A 15,246-nucleotide genomic window follows, 5' to 3' on the forward strand; every position below is an offset into this window, starting at 1 on the left:
GACAGAAATACTGTTGATTCTGTATGTTTGTAATGCATGTTTAGTTCATTGTAACACTAAATTGTGTGAGGTTGAACTCGTGTGTGTGTGTGTGTGTGTTTGCAGGCCGCTGTCGTCCACAGAGAGCCTGAGACAGCTTTCCCAGCAGCTCAATGGACTTCTGTCTGACGTGAGTCTGTGTTTGGGTGGATTATGATGCTATGATGTTATTGGGCGATGTTATTTGTCCTGCCCATGCTTGGTTACATCAGCAGAAAAGTCATTTCTGAAGTATTTAAATTTTATTGAAACATTTTTTTTTTTTTTTTAGATTAACATGCACAGATGAGTAATTTGCATTGAGGCCAGTACAATTTTTTTAAGATAGTAAATTATCTATTTTTCATATTTTGATTTATATATTTATGCATAATATTTATATTTGATTTGATCTTAACTTCTAGTAACTAAACTCCAATGGTTCCTCCCAAATGAACCAACAATTTTTTTTTTAATTTACGTGCATTGAGCGAGTTACAAAAATAAAAGAATAAACATATCATGATGCATGATAGAAGCTGTTTAAATTCTTATCTAACACTTGTAAATACCCCAAATATCAACCATTTCAGGATTAATTAATCAAATGATTCAAGACGTCCGATGCATTTGTTTTGTGTAAATGCTAATTGTTTTTTTTATTTCCATCTTGGGTGAAATGCAGTCATCAACATACATCAATGGAGACAGCGATCCACCGGCAGTCAACGAGAAGGAACTGGAGGTATTCAAGTTCACTTTATTTATATAGCACATTTACAACAGCCACTAGGCTGACCAAAGTGCTACAACCAGATAAATAATACGAAAATAATACCTGCATAACAACACATAAAACACAAATAAAAGCATCAAAGCTAAGAGCAACCTTAAAAAAACGTTTTATCAGTCTCAAATATAGAATGAAAAAATAAACAGAAGTGGCAAGACAGTATCAGACTCAAATATAAATAGTAAAATCTACCTTAAAGCTGCAGTCCGTAGCTTTTCCTCTTTGTCGCCATCTCTCTGTTCGGAATCTGTAACTGCAGTGATTCGCGGGATTATCATCTTTACGTGGGTTGTAAATCGGCATGAAACAGCGCGGATGAACACAGTGCTTTGAGGCGAGTGCTGCTGTCAGTCACCGCGCTGTGTGGATACTGGCATAATCACAGATTCACTTTTTGAAAGTTTGACCAACATAAGAATTTTCATAAGAAAATGTCTTCTGAACAAGTAAGTAACATCCATTTTTGTTCTGACCAACTAAGGGGGAAAAAGCATTCGACATGATAAGCTTCGTTAGATTTAATCAACGCGATTTACAGCAACCGTGCAAATTATAGCCTACTTTGTTCTCAAATTGTTCATGTTAACAACATCACATCAGCATTGCGTGACTAATGTTAAATTTAATGTGTTTTATGGTTACCTGTGTAGTTCAGAATTCATATTCTCCATAATAGCAAAACGAGAAAGGCACAACAAAGGAAACTCCATAACTGTGTGAATTAAGAAAACGTACTGTTACACGATTGAACTATTGAAATGTCTTACTTGTTCAGCAGAAAAAAGCCGTCTCTTCTTCCGTTTCGAACCCCTTCAAAACACGGAGTTCACGCACTTTTCAAAAGCCCCGCCGATGTTTAAATCCTTGTGTTCGCATGAGACGGTTTCTTTCTCTTTCTCTAGCCACCTTAAATCCGAAGTACGAAGTCTTTTGGGTTTTATAACTGCTGAATCTCCAGTTGACACTGATGATTGTTGTTTGGATCTTTCTGGATGCCATAAGTTTAATCATGTAAAGTGCTGCGAGAAAAGCCTATACATCTAAACATCTCGTCACGCGCAGTATAGCCGGCTAGCCGAAACTCCTTCTTTATGTGTACGGGTGTGACGTCATGACGCAAAGACATGCTCGAATCTCCCGCGGAAACCCACCAGTACCACTGGAATTAAAATCATTATTACAAGCTAACCGTTTTGAATCTAGCTATGACAAGCAGATAGTTTTGACCACTGGCAGAATAAGTTTTTTTTAATATAATTATTTTGGATTATTTTTAACTTAAAAAAGCTACGGACTGCAGCTTTAAAAATGGCAATCAATATCTATAAAATTAATTAATTAATTAATTAATTATTCGATATGTTTTACTATTAATTCACCTCTGCTTTTTTATCTTCAACATAAACATCTTTTTCTTTTCTTTTTTTTAAGTATATGTGCTGAACTGTATTGCTGTACTGTAAGGTAGTTTAGTTTGGTCTAGAGGTTTATAATTAACACTCCATACGGTCACTAATCTCACTCAAGCAGGATAATCTTATTGGAGTTCTTACGATGAAAATAGCCTGTAGGGGTTTACAGTATTGGCTGATTTGACGGTCTGAGCGTCAGTCACTTGATATCATTTTCACACTAATATCCCGGATTGATTCCTTCATGGTTTACAGACAAATTTTCTTCATGGTTTATCAAGAACAATTTTAAGTCTCCCTGTATTCAATAATTATATCCTTTAAAACTCATCTTTGATCACCAAAATGACATATTTAAACGATTTTTCCTTGGAAAAACATTTCTTCATGCCTATAAATAGCTTGAATGTAACTCGACACCCTCGCCTCATTTAGTATACGTGCGGCTCTATGAATATGCAAATGCGCCCCGCCTCCACTCACTCACTCACTCACTCAGCTCAGAGATCCACTGGTTGACGATCACACGTTGATCTGATTGGTTACAAGGTCGTTTGTGACGTCAGAAACACCAGCGATTTCAAACCGTGTGTTTGAGACTGTCTTTGGTTCACTGCAGTTTTAAGCAGGAAATACTCAGCAATGCTGTCGACATGAATTTACACACGGTGTGTCTTAAAGCGTATTAAACACACCACATAGACACATAAACAACATTAAAAGCTGGATTTTCACCACAGGGGGACTTTGGTAAAAATAAAGAATTAAAAAAGATCTGAAACTGTTTTCTCTTCTCTCTGCTGTGCACTACTGAAGTCTTTAATTAGTGTAATTAGTTGTTTATCTCTCAGAACGTGTGTTTTTGCAGTGCTGGCATTTAATCCGGTGCTCACATGATCTCCTGCTACACACTGAACAAACATCCTGTTCCAGCTTCACAAACACGGGCTCGACAGAAAGAGGCTCCGCTTATTTGTTACAGTCTTACTCAAAAGTTTGAAGAAATTCCCTTCTGCTCACCAAGGCTGCATATATTTCATCAACAATACAGTACAAATTTAAAATAATGTTGCAGACTAAATGTCTAATACGAATATATTGTAAATTGTAATTTATTCCTGTGATCAAAGCTGAATTTTCAGCATCATTACTCCAGTCTTCAGTGTCACATGATCCTTCAGAAATCACTCTAATATGATCATTTGATGCTCAAGAAGTTATTATCAATGTTAAAAACAGTTCATATTTTTCTGGATGAATAGAAAGAATCGCATTAGTTTGAAATAGAAATCTTTCGTAATATTATTAATGTCACTTTTGATCATTTTAATGTATCCTTGATGAATAAAAGTATTAATTTCAATAGAGAGAACACATTTTTTTCTACTTTAAGAGCTCAGATTTGAGTAAAATGTTAAATGTCGCCCTGCTAGAATACGAACGAATGCCGTTTGTCCACATTCACCCAGTGTTCAGTTACACACATAACTTTCTTTGTGTTACACCGTATCAACTCTCTCTCTCTCTCTCTCTCTCTCTGTCTCTCAGACTCGCAACCAAGAGCTGGCCGCTGCTCTGGACTCCAGCGCACTAACAAACACCCAGCTCACGTCCAAACTCGAGACACTGGTAAGAGTTTATGCATGACGTCCTATGATAACTGAGACATTCACACGGGATGCATTCTTGGAGTACAATGAGAATGAAAAAAAAAAAAGTGAAATTCAAGAATGCATTCTTTGTGAACTTCTCACATCCTATTAAACGCACACATGATTAGCGTTTATGCAGACACGAGTGTATGACCTAGTAAACATCTGTTTTTAAACTCGTCAGAGGTCATGCTATATTCTGAATATACTTTGTTCATATTATAACAGTCTTGAGTGCCTTATTGCTTTAATTAAAAGGTTGCTATTAATACATACATCTATATTTCTTATTTTTATTCTGTTTCACTCTTTTATTCTATTTTTATTCTGTAAGAGTTGGATTGGATTGTACATGTGAAGATTTTTACAAACAAGATAATCTTAGTTCATATTAATTAAAACATTATTAAATTCAAAAGTTATACCTGTTAATATTTAATGGACCTGAGCTGACATGAACTAACAGCTGTATTTTTATTAACTAATGTAAACAAATAAATACTGTAAATATATTGCTCATTGTAAAAAATATATATATATATACACTACCGTTCAAAAGTTTGGGGTCGGTACGATTTTAAATACTTTTAAAAGAATTCTCTTCTGCTAACCATGGCTGCGCTTATTTGATTAAAAATACAACAAAAATCAGTTATAGTATTAAATATTATTCCAGTGTAAATCAGCTGTTTTCTGTGTGAATATATAGTAAAGTGTAATTTATTCCTGTGATCAAAGCTGAATTTTCAGCATCACCAGTGTCAGTGTCTTCAGTGTCAAATGATCCTTCACAAATCAGTATAATATGAGGATTTGATGCTCAAGAAACATTTATTATTATTATCAATGTTGAAACAGTTGTTGGTCTGTCAGTTGTACAGCTTTTTTTAGGATTCTTTGATGAATAGGAAGTTCAAAAGACTTTTGTAACATTATAAATGTCTTTACTGTCACTTTCGATCAAATTAATTATTCCTTGATAAATAAAAGTATTGATTTCTTTCCTCCAAAAAATAAAAATAAAATTCTCACTGACCCCAAACTTTTGAACGGTAGTGTATATACTGTGTATATTCCCCCTCCCTCATGGCCTTCAGAATGTTTTGAAGAGCAGTTATCACATTTTAAGGGAATAAGATACATTTTGAATTCAAATTGTCTTTAATGAAGCGCTAACCTGTAATAACTCTAAGGCTCCTGTTTAACATTTATTAATGATTTTCTTTTTTAAAGTTAAATGTTGACCATGTTTGTTTTGTGTCTTCAGACGAAGCAGTCTCAGGAGCTTTCTGATCAACTGCAGAAGGTAAGCGCGGCCAACAGTGTTATTATATTGCTCATTCATCATTGGTTAGTGTGTGACTCCTGTTGTGCTTCATCGCTTCTCCTCAGGAGCGGAAAGAGTTTGAGCAGAAGTTCAGTAAGGACCAGGGAGCGATGCGTGAACAGCTACAGGTGAACAGATATTATACAGTACTATAGTCATGTCTGATTTTGTGTGATTGCATCCCACATATATTTACATAAACATCACAAGTTAAGCGTTTTAAAGGGATAGTTCACCCCAAAACTCTTGTCATCATTAACTCGGCCTCAAGTTGTTCCTATCGTCTGTTGAACACAAAAGATTTTTTTTTTTTTTTTTTAAATGGCGGTAGCTATTGACTTCCATAGTAGGAAAAAAGATATTATGGAAGTCAAAATTTAAATTTCTTGTGTGAACTATCCCTTTAATTCAGTTAAATTAATACCTGCTGTTAGTGAGTACTGGTACTGCAGAATGACAGATCTTGTCACTTTAAATGATCAAAATGCGGGGACAAAGATTCATTTTGATGGCGGCCAAAATGTTTTCAATGCAGGAAAACCCTTATTAATGTCAGTGCTGTTATACAAACGTGAAGTTTTGTGTGTGTTTAATGATGCATTTCCTCATTCAGGTTCACATTCAGACCATCGGCATCCTGGTGTCCGAGAAATCAGAGCTACAGACGGCCCTGTCTTACACACAGCAGGCAGCACGACAGAAGTCAGGTGAGTGTGTGTGTGTGCGTGAATAACACACTGTCAGATTCATTCTCATAACTGCACACCTACTTAAGTTTATTTTTAACCAATTTCAGCAACAATAAACTTTTAAACGAGTGTGCTGTTATATTCTTTCTTCATTAAGTGTTTTTCACTAACTTGCACCTGCAACGTGTTCGTTTGCTTTAATGTTTTTTTAAAAACTGAAAAATTAAAACTTACTGACTTTGCTCACACAGGGTGCAATGACTTGCCAAAAAGATTTTTAAAAATTGTGTGCCCCCCTCCCCCATATTATTACACTTGTGGTAAAAAAAGTTGTCAAATATTGGATTCAATCTTTTTGTCTACTTGATTTCTTTCAATTAGCACAGGTTTGTGTTTCTTTTAAGAAAGGATTGATCATAGGTCTCATTAACCTCAGTGTTTTTGAGGTGAATAAGCTTGAACACTGAGGATCAGTGATATTAGGCCTAACAATTTACTTTTTTTTTCTTTATGAAATATGTAATTTATTACTAAATTTCTTTTTGATGTATGACCCGCACATATTCTTGCGAGATCCACCTTTTTTACACTAACCTGTCCACATGTGTGTGTGTTTGTGTGCAGGCGAGGCAGAAGATCTGAGCTCGCGACTGCAGGCCAGTAAACACAGAGTGTCTGAGTTAGAGAGAACATTATCTACAGTCTCGACACAACAGAAGCAGTTTGAGAAGGTAGCAGATCCTCCATTCATCTTCATTATCAGCTATGTTTGACCTAAAAGACCCGGTTAAGTTTAAAAACCCCTTGTTTCCACAGCATAATAAAGAGCTTGAAAAGGAGAGAGACAGTCTACGAGTGGAGGTCCTCAGGTTTAAGTAAGTCTTTCCCCCTCATTTAGCAGCAGATGTTATATGAATGAATGAGTGTGTTATTAGATTAGATCCAGCTTTATTGGCATTGTGCAGAGTACAGTACAAAGCCAATGAGAAACAGAAGCATCTAACCAGAAGTGCAAAAAGCAATAAGAATAAATGTTTATATAAATAAAATTGAATTAAAGTGCATTTAAGATCCAGACCAGTCAGTGCAAATAATCAGAAAATGTTGTGCTTGGTACAAGGTAGAAGGTAAGAGGTAGAAATGGTAGATTATTGCCACAGTGAAAATAGAAACAGGTGCATTGTTTAGTAGGGGTGGAACGGTACATGTATTCGTATTGAACCGAAACGGTACGGGCGTCACGGTTCGGTGCACGAATTTACACGGAGAATACACGGTATAAAAATAAATAAAACTTGCGTGCAAATTAATTAATGTAATGCGGAACTACTGTTAGATACGCGGGTTCTTTAGGGACACATAATCTGTACCATCGGCTTAGCTCTGAACGCGCGTTCACTTCAAACGTTGGCTTTATACGTGTGTCCTATTCGCTTTGGACTAGCGTCGAACTAGACGCGATAGACGCGAATTTGACACTCTATTCGCGTTTGGTGTGACCGCATAATGGGCTGCGATGTCAAGATTGCAATGCTGGAGTGTGTGTGTCTGTGTGTGTGTGTGTGCGCGCGCGCGAGAGAGAGGCGCGGGCGCGATCGAACAGTGGAAACATAAAAAAACATACTCCATCATTTTGTTCATACAGATCATTAAACCCGCAAAGTGTTTACTTATATTTGTGTACACTCGCAATAAAACACAACATTGTGCTTTTGTCACACTGTAAACTCTTGTCAAACTGTAACATACAACTGTCACCCAACCAAAATCACACACACACTGTTTTAAAAGCAAAACATATTTATCCAACTCCATTTCAAAACAGTCTGTGTGTTCCATCTTTTGGACATTCATCATATCGCATTGGTTTTCATTTCTTGTCCTCGGAGCACTAATCTTACACATTCTACATTGATTCAAAAAGAAAATCGAATGTGTTTTTAATGGTAGTATTATTTTATACAGAAATCAATTATTTATGATTCAGATGAGAATAATGTTACATTGTTAATTAAAATTAAGGAGAACAAATATATTGATCTGAAATATAGCAAATTAATTTTAAATTAATTCAGGTACAATTACCAAACATATCGCAAGGTCTTTTTGTCTTTTTATTAATTTAATTAATAAACTAATTATATAAAACTATTGTCAGTGCACTACAAATAAACTGGTTCTATGCCTTTAATAATAAAATTATTTTAAAAAATACAATGCCTTCTGCATTTTTGTTTTGCTTTTCCCTCCATTGTACCGAAATCGTGATGTCTGAACCGAGTTTTGAACCGAACCGTGACTTCTGTGTACCGTTCCACCCCTATTGTTTAGTATTCAAGTATAACAGGAGAAGTACAGTGTGAAGTAACAGATATCATGTAAACCTGGTTCTGAAAATGAGATGTTATATGAATATATATTCTGTGTGCCTGTCAGTAATTTGAGCGAGGAGTCCCGGCAGCAGAGCTCAGAACTTTCTGAGCAGCTCAAGCTGAGAGTAAATGAGAACAATGCCTTGAAACATGAGGTTGATGAGCTTCGCAAGCGGCTGGAGATGGCCGACGACATGCTGCAGCAGGTGAGGAAACACTGTACACATCGGGACAGATTTACTAAACGGGGCATATGAGACTGCAATTCCATAACAGTAAAAAGTTCTGCAGATACGATTCTTGTGTGCACATTTTAATGTGATTTTAAGCCATTCAAGTGCGAGAGGACACTAAAGAGAACTCTAATTCGGTATTCGCACATCTCATGAAAGGTGGCTTTCTGTATGCGCGCTTATGTTTGTGCAAATATAAACGCAGTGCAAGATCTCTTTCACAACGGTTATGTCTTAAAAGGTTAGTTCACCCCAAAATGTAAACTGTCAGTAATTACTCTCCCTCATGTTGTTCAACCCCGTAAGACTTTCGTTCATCTTCGGAACACAAATTAAGATATTTTTGATTAAATCTGAGAGCTGGATCACTCCTCCATAGGCTTCTAAGGGATGGAAACTGGCCGGCCCAGAAAAGTTATTAAAGACATCGTTAAAATAGTCAGAGTGACTACAGTGGCTCAATCTTAAGTTCATCAAGCGATGAGAATACTTTCTGTGCGCAAAAAACAAACAAAAATAACGACTTAATTCAACTATTCATTTCCTTCTCTGTTGGCCTGGAGATTTCACGTAGTGTAACAGCGCAACGCTTCTGTGTTGTACGTCACACGCATCACACACATGACCAGCGTTGGCCAATAGTGAGCCTGCGTGTGATGCATAACCCAGAAGCGCTGCGCTGTTACACTGAAATCTCGAGGCCAACAGAGAAGATGAATAGTTATTTTTGTTTGTTTTTTTGCTCACAGAAAGTATTCTCGTCGCTTGATGAACTTAAGATTGAGCCACTGTAGTCTCTCGGACTATTTTAACGATGTCTTTACTAACTTTCTGGGCCTCCAGCTCTCAGATTTAATAAAAAATATCTTAGTTTGTGTTCCGAAGATGAATGAAAGTCTTACGGGGTTGAACAACATGAGGGAGAGTAATTACTGACAGAGTTTACATTTTGGGGTGAACTATCCCTTTAAGTGAACGTAAACGGTTGAGAAAGAAAACGCGTGTAATATTATAATGGATCAGTGCATTCGCTCTTAAAGTGACAGCAGCCTAATATACCAGCTGACGTCTGTTATTCATTTTAATAGAAGAACAAAAGTCAAAGAGAAAATCACTTGCTGATCTCGATTGAATAACTTTTTGTAAGGCTTTTCCTACATTTTATTTATAAAGCGAAGACTATTGCTGCGTCCCAATTCGCCTACCTATACTACGCCCTAAAAGTATGTACAAATGCATATGCAAAAAGATCAGCCACAAAAATAACCATGGCTTTTCATCGCTAAGTTTTCACTGCGTGTCCTTGGTAGATCCTGACAGTTGTTGTAGGTTTTTTTTTTACGCAAAAAGAGGGTTTGCATGCTGCTAGAAAATCTGGCCCTTACTCTGCGCATGATGTAACAAAATCTCATGGAGTAATTCCTGTCTGTTAACATAAATCCTCCAGTTCTCCAGTCAGTCGGGTCCTCCATCAGAACACCAGCAGGTTCAGCTCATCCTGGAAGAGAAGCACCAGTTAGAGGCTCACGCGGCTCAGGTGTGTGAAGGGCTTGTAATTTGGGAATGGCTTGTGCCAGTATTTTTCCTCTGTCATTCTGAATTCCGTGTGTGTGTGTGTGTGTGTGTGTGTAGCTGATGGAGTCCGTCGCTCAGCTTCAGGTGGAGAGAGATCAGTACGCTGCACAGATTCAGGAGGAGGGAAGAGTGTGGAAAGACAAAACAGAACAGCTCCTGTCTCAGGTAAAAACATACTTTGTGTGTGTGTGTATAAGTAATAATAGTTTTATTTTACAGTACATTTTTAAATGCTTCTTATTACAAATCTGGTGAAATGGCTGCCCCACGTTTCGTTCCCAAATGCACGTTATAAGCAACATGATAAAGTTCACTCTGAAACACACAGTGCATATATTCATTTCATTAAATCACAGACTTTGTGATGGGTCGCTATTTAGATGTGTCATTCAGCCCTAACACACACACACACACACACACACACGTTTATACCCTCATGGAGTGTGTTGATTTAGGGATGCAGCGACATGAAAATTTCGACCGATAACCGATAATTCTTTATATTTGAAAGCCAATAACCGATATATTCAGTAGCACCTCAATGCAGTACATGAGATCCACGGGGAGGAGTCGGATCAAGATCCAAGGGGTGGAGATGGGTAGGATTAGGGGTGGGTTTAGGGATCAGGGGGCGGAGATGGGTAGGATTAGGGGTGGGTTTAGGGATCAGGGGGCGGAGATGGGTAGGATTAGGGGTGGGTTTAGGGATCAGGGGGCGGAGATGGGTAGGATTAGGGGTGGGTTTAGGGATCAGGGGGCGGAGATGGGTAGGATTAGGGGTGGGTTTAGGGATCAGGGGGTGGAGATGGGTAGGATTAGGGGTGGGTTTAGGGATCAGGGGGCGGAGATGGGTAGGATTAGGGGTGGGTTTAGGGATCAAGGGGCGGAGATGGGTAGGTTTGGGTATGTAAGGTGGGAGGAGTTGGATCTGGATCCGACTCCTCCCCGTGGATTTCATGTTCTGCAGTGAGGACCATCTCGATATATTGGCCGATAAATCCAAATTTTATATAATTTGAGAACCTGAATACAAAAAGTTTAAACATTTAAATCCATGTCCCAAAAACACAATTATAATGGTGTTCTCATAATTTTATGTAGACGATATGACAGACTTGTGCTGCACATGTTGCTCTTAAAGGGTTAGTTCACCCAAAAATGAAAATTCTGTCAGTATTTACTCACCCTCATGTTGTTCCAACCCCGTAAGACCTTCGTTCATCTTCGGAACACGAATTAAGATATTATTGATGAAATCTGAGAGCTGCATCACTCCTCCATACTAGTCCATGGGCTTCTTCAGGGATTGAACTTGCCGGCCTCGGAAAGTTATTAAAGACATCGTTAAGATAGTCCAAGTGACTACAGTGGCTCAATCTTAAGTTTATCAAGCGACGAGAATACTTTTTGTGCGCAAAAACAAACAAAAATAACGACTTTATTTCAACTATTCATGTCCTTCTCTTTGGGCCTCTAGTCAGTTAACGTAGTGTGATTCCGTAGAGCTTCGTCACACGTAGGCTCACTATTGGCCGACGCTGGTCATGTGTGTGATGCGTAGTGTTGCTTTCGTCAACGAAAATTATGACTAAAGATCGTCGTCAACGAACCTTTATCACGTGACGAAAACGAGACGAGACGCAACGTAAATGCTGGTCATGTGACGATGACTATAAATGTATAATGCAATATCGTTGACGAATAAAAACGAGACTAAATGTGGTTTACAAAGAAAAAAGTATGCTAAAATGTCTCTTCATTTTCGTTGACCAAAACGAGACGAGACGAAATGTTATTTAACGTTATTTCGTCTCGTTTACTTGCATTATTATTATGCAGCATTTCTGTTTCGTGTTCAGGGGCTGCATCAGATCGCACTGCGCAGACGCAGGCGACTTCACATCCTCAAGCCCCACTCGCGGCATTATTTAGAAGATCCAGCTGCGTGAGTTACGGCTGTTTCACACATACTCCGTGTGTAGTGCGTATGCGGTGCGTGTTGCGGTGTGTATGCAGGAGCAGCACGAGCTATTTTGCTTTCACATGTTCTCCGTTTGCAGTGCGCAACTGATCTACGGCTGTACCACAATCACAACATTTATTCTCTATTTTTTATTTCAAATCAATATTTTTAGCCTACATCCATTATGTCGCGTTGTTGAGGTAGCTACTGTGTAGATCTCTGCTCTGCTGTTATGCACGCACCGCTCCTGGAGCGCATTGACGGGCCGCATCCGCGTGCGTGTGAGCGCTCTAACCATAGGCTCTACATGGGTGCGGGAAAAAAAATTCGGAGTATGTGTGAAACAGGCATTAGCATAAACGACAACAAACAAAGTTAAGTCTGACACAGAGAAAGGGATTCGTCTTTGGGAGAAAAAGAAGAAATGACATTAGGAAAAACTTTCATTTCATCATGTGTGTAGGCTACTTCTAACATGTTTGGTTGGTAAAATAAATAAGTTGTAAATTCAAATCAGAGCATTTTCCGTGTCTGGAATGGATTTATTCTTGAGTCTATAAGGTAACAATAATATAATAAGATAACAGAAGATAAGATTGTTTGAAATGGGTTTGGCTAAAAGAAAATTTTGGTTTTGTCTATACTATAGGTATAGGCTACTATATTGACCGGGTTAAATAGAATACTAAAAAGAGACTAAAATACAATTTTCATTGACTAAAACTAGACTATGTCTTTCGTAGACTAAAATGTCATCAGTTTTCGTCGACTAAAACTAGACTAGACTAAAAAGAGTATGAATGTGACTAAAACTAATAAAAACTAAAATGACAGCTTGACACAAAGACTAGACTAAAACTAAAATTAAAACAGGCCGCCAAAAACAACACTAGTGATGCGTGTGACATACAACAACAGAAGCTTACGCTATTACACTAGTGAACTGACTCGAGGCCCAAGGAGATGGACATGAATAGTTGAAATAAAGTCGTTATTTTTGTTTGTTTTTGCGCACAAAAAGTATTCTCGTCGCTTGATAAACTTAAGATTGAGCCACTGTAGTCACTTTGACTATTTTAACGATGTCTTTAATAACTTTTCGAGGCCGGCAATTTCAATCCCTGAAGAAGCCTATGGAGGAGTGATCCAGCTCTCATATTTCATCAAAAATATCTTAATTCGTGTTCCGAAGATGAACGAAGGTCTTACGGGGTTGGAACAACATGAGGGTGAGTAATTACTGACAGAATTTTCATTTTTGGGTGAACTAACCCTTTAACTGTATTTTCCCTTTTTTTTGTGTGACTTTAATCATATTTCAAGCAATTCAAAGCCATCATGTTGAACTGTGTGCATCTGAAGTGTCTCAGCTGAAGGATAAAATCCATTATTTATCGGCTTTAATATATCAGACAATTTTTTTTATTGGGACGATAATGATAACATTAAAAATGGACATGTATCGGCCGATAACGATAAATGTTGATGTATTGTGTGTGTGTGTGTGTAGGTGCGTCTGATGTCTGAGGAGAGGGACAACACTGCTGTTCAGATCCACGAGCTGCAGGAGAAGATCATAGAACTGGAGAACGCTGCAGGTACAAGGCATCTTTACACCCTATTCACATTGAACACAATACTAAATGTATTATTAAGAACCAAGAGAACCGAACTCAACCCTAAATCACTTACTTTTCCCCATTAGTTGCCAAAAAAACTAAACAAATGCCCAAAACATACACTACATAAATACCACTTCTAGCCTTCCTCTCGTCAGATAGAAACATGAGAGATTTGTCTTGTGTCCATAGCTCTGATGAGCAGAGAGCAGGAGCTGCAGGTCGTGTCACAGGTCTCAGGCCCTTCAGAAAGTGAACTGGCCCTTCAGGAAACCATCAGCAGCCTTCAGCAGGAGAGAGACGCTCTCAGTCTACAGTACCAAGCACAGGTGACCTGCGTTAAACATGTGACGCATGCTTTGTGTCATGCATATACTGCGTTTGTCTTACAAAGTTCACAATTCGCTACTGTGAAAATACTAATCATGCAATTCTTATTGCAGTATATTTAGATTAATACATTTCTAAAATGCATTACACAAAACCCTTTTGACTCCATCATTCTTCACAATAGCTGTTTTTATGCACATTTTGGGGTATCAAAAAAAAAAAAGTGCATTAAAACATGTGCTTAATTGAGGCGGATACATTTTTCATGCGTATAGACTACAATGGAAACGCATTTACTGAGAATATCCCTTGATGCGCAACAAAAAACTCTTTTGACTTTGCCTCAACAGAGATTGTGATATTTTGTTCTCTTGAACACATGGGATGGACGCGCTGCTTTATTTGCAAATGTTTTATGTCATTCCAATTTTGCGCATAAGTTTAATTCGCAACTTTGGATGAAAACATAGCTATTGATATTCATATAATTCGTCACATCATTCAGTCCTAGCAGACACTCCTTATATAAGTGTTTAGACACTCCTTACATAAACGTTTTCCTGATGGTAATAATTTACACATTGTAGATAAAACTTAGCTTGAGTCACTATTCTTTGTGCATTCTTAAAAACCTAAAAAATAATAATAATTGAGATATATCAAATCAAAGGCACACGTGAGCAGCTCGTTATCCGGTGTTTTCAGAGTATCAGCCACACAATGTGTGCGTTTTATTCTATTTACACATGATTTGCATGTGTTTTCCTTTGTGTCCTGTAGGTGCGGGACAACGAGCAGCTGAGTCGACTGGTGCAGGAACAGGAGATGAGGCTGGAAGAACTGGAGAGACAGGCCGAACGGGCCGCTGAAGACGCTCAGGATCGACTCCGTATTCTGGAGGACGTCCAGAGCGATAAAGCCACCATCAGCAGAGCCCTGGCTCAGAACCGAGACCTCAAAGACCAGCTGGCTGAGTTTCAGAACGGTTTCGTCAAGCTGGTGAGTAGGGATGGGTGATTTTTCGATTAATCGTTTTTTAAAATGTGATTGATTCTCAAAGGCCACGAATCGATTTTTTTTCCCCATATTTATTTATCTATCACCCAAAAGCCAGTATTAGTTTTCATACACTGTGCACAGGCTTGCAGCCTCCATGTTACAGCTAATGCTGGGAGATTTTATGTTAGTTTTATCTTTAACATAAAATAACTAGTGCTGTCAAACGATTAAAATATTTAATCGCGATTAATCGCATTAATGTCA

At 38.0% G+C, this 15,246-nt stretch overlaps 1 protein-coding gene across 4 annotated transcripts in view; it reads left to right on the top strand.

The window, feature by feature from the left end:
• The window catches only part of golga2 (golgin A2), a 36,815-nt gene that overhangs the window by 8,483 nt on the left and 13,086 nt on the right, over positions 1 to 15,246 (top strand). For all 4 annotated transcript variants that reach the window (XM_056255091.1, XM_056255093.1, XM_056255092.1 and 1 more), the window contains 14 exons: positions 106 to 169; positions 704 to 763; positions 3,772 to 3,852; positions 5,143 to 5,181; positions 5,268 to 5,330; positions 5,816 to 5,909; positions 6,516 to 6,622; positions 6,708 to 6,766; positions 8,328 to 8,469; positions 9,944 to 10,033; positions 10,129 to 10,236; positions 13,545 to 13,632; positions 13,846 to 13,982; positions 14,764 to 14,982. In XM_056255091.1, the coding sequence (XP_056111066.1) occupies positions 106 to 169; positions 704 to 763; positions 3,772 to 3,852; positions 5,143 to 5,181; positions 5,268 to 5,330; positions 5,816 to 5,909; positions 6,516 to 6,622; positions 6,708 to 6,766; positions 8,328 to 8,469; positions 9,944 to 10,033; positions 10,129 to 10,236; positions 13,545 to 13,632; positions 13,846 to 13,982; positions 14,764 to 14,982 (1,351 nt within the window). The remainder of the gene's footprint in view (positions 1 to 105; positions 170 to 703; positions 764 to 3,771; positions 3,853 to 5,142; positions 5,182 to 5,267; positions 5,331 to 5,815; positions 5,910 to 6,515; positions 6,623 to 6,707; positions 6,767 to 8,327; positions 8,470 to 9,943; positions 10,034 to 10,128; positions 10,237 to 13,544; positions 13,633 to 13,845; positions 13,983 to 14,763; positions 14,983 to 15,246) is intronic.

The sequence above is a fragment of the Rhinichthys klamathensis genome, unplaced genomic scaffold, assembly GCF_029890125.1.
Source record: "Rhinichthys klamathensis goyatoka isolate OS25496 unplaced genomic scaffold, OSU_Roscu_1.1 h1tg000118l_1, whole genome shotgun sequence".
Classification (NCBI taxonomy): Eukaryota; Metazoa; Chordata; class Actinopteri; order Cypriniformes; family Leuciscidae; genus Rhinichthys; species Rhinichthys klamathensis.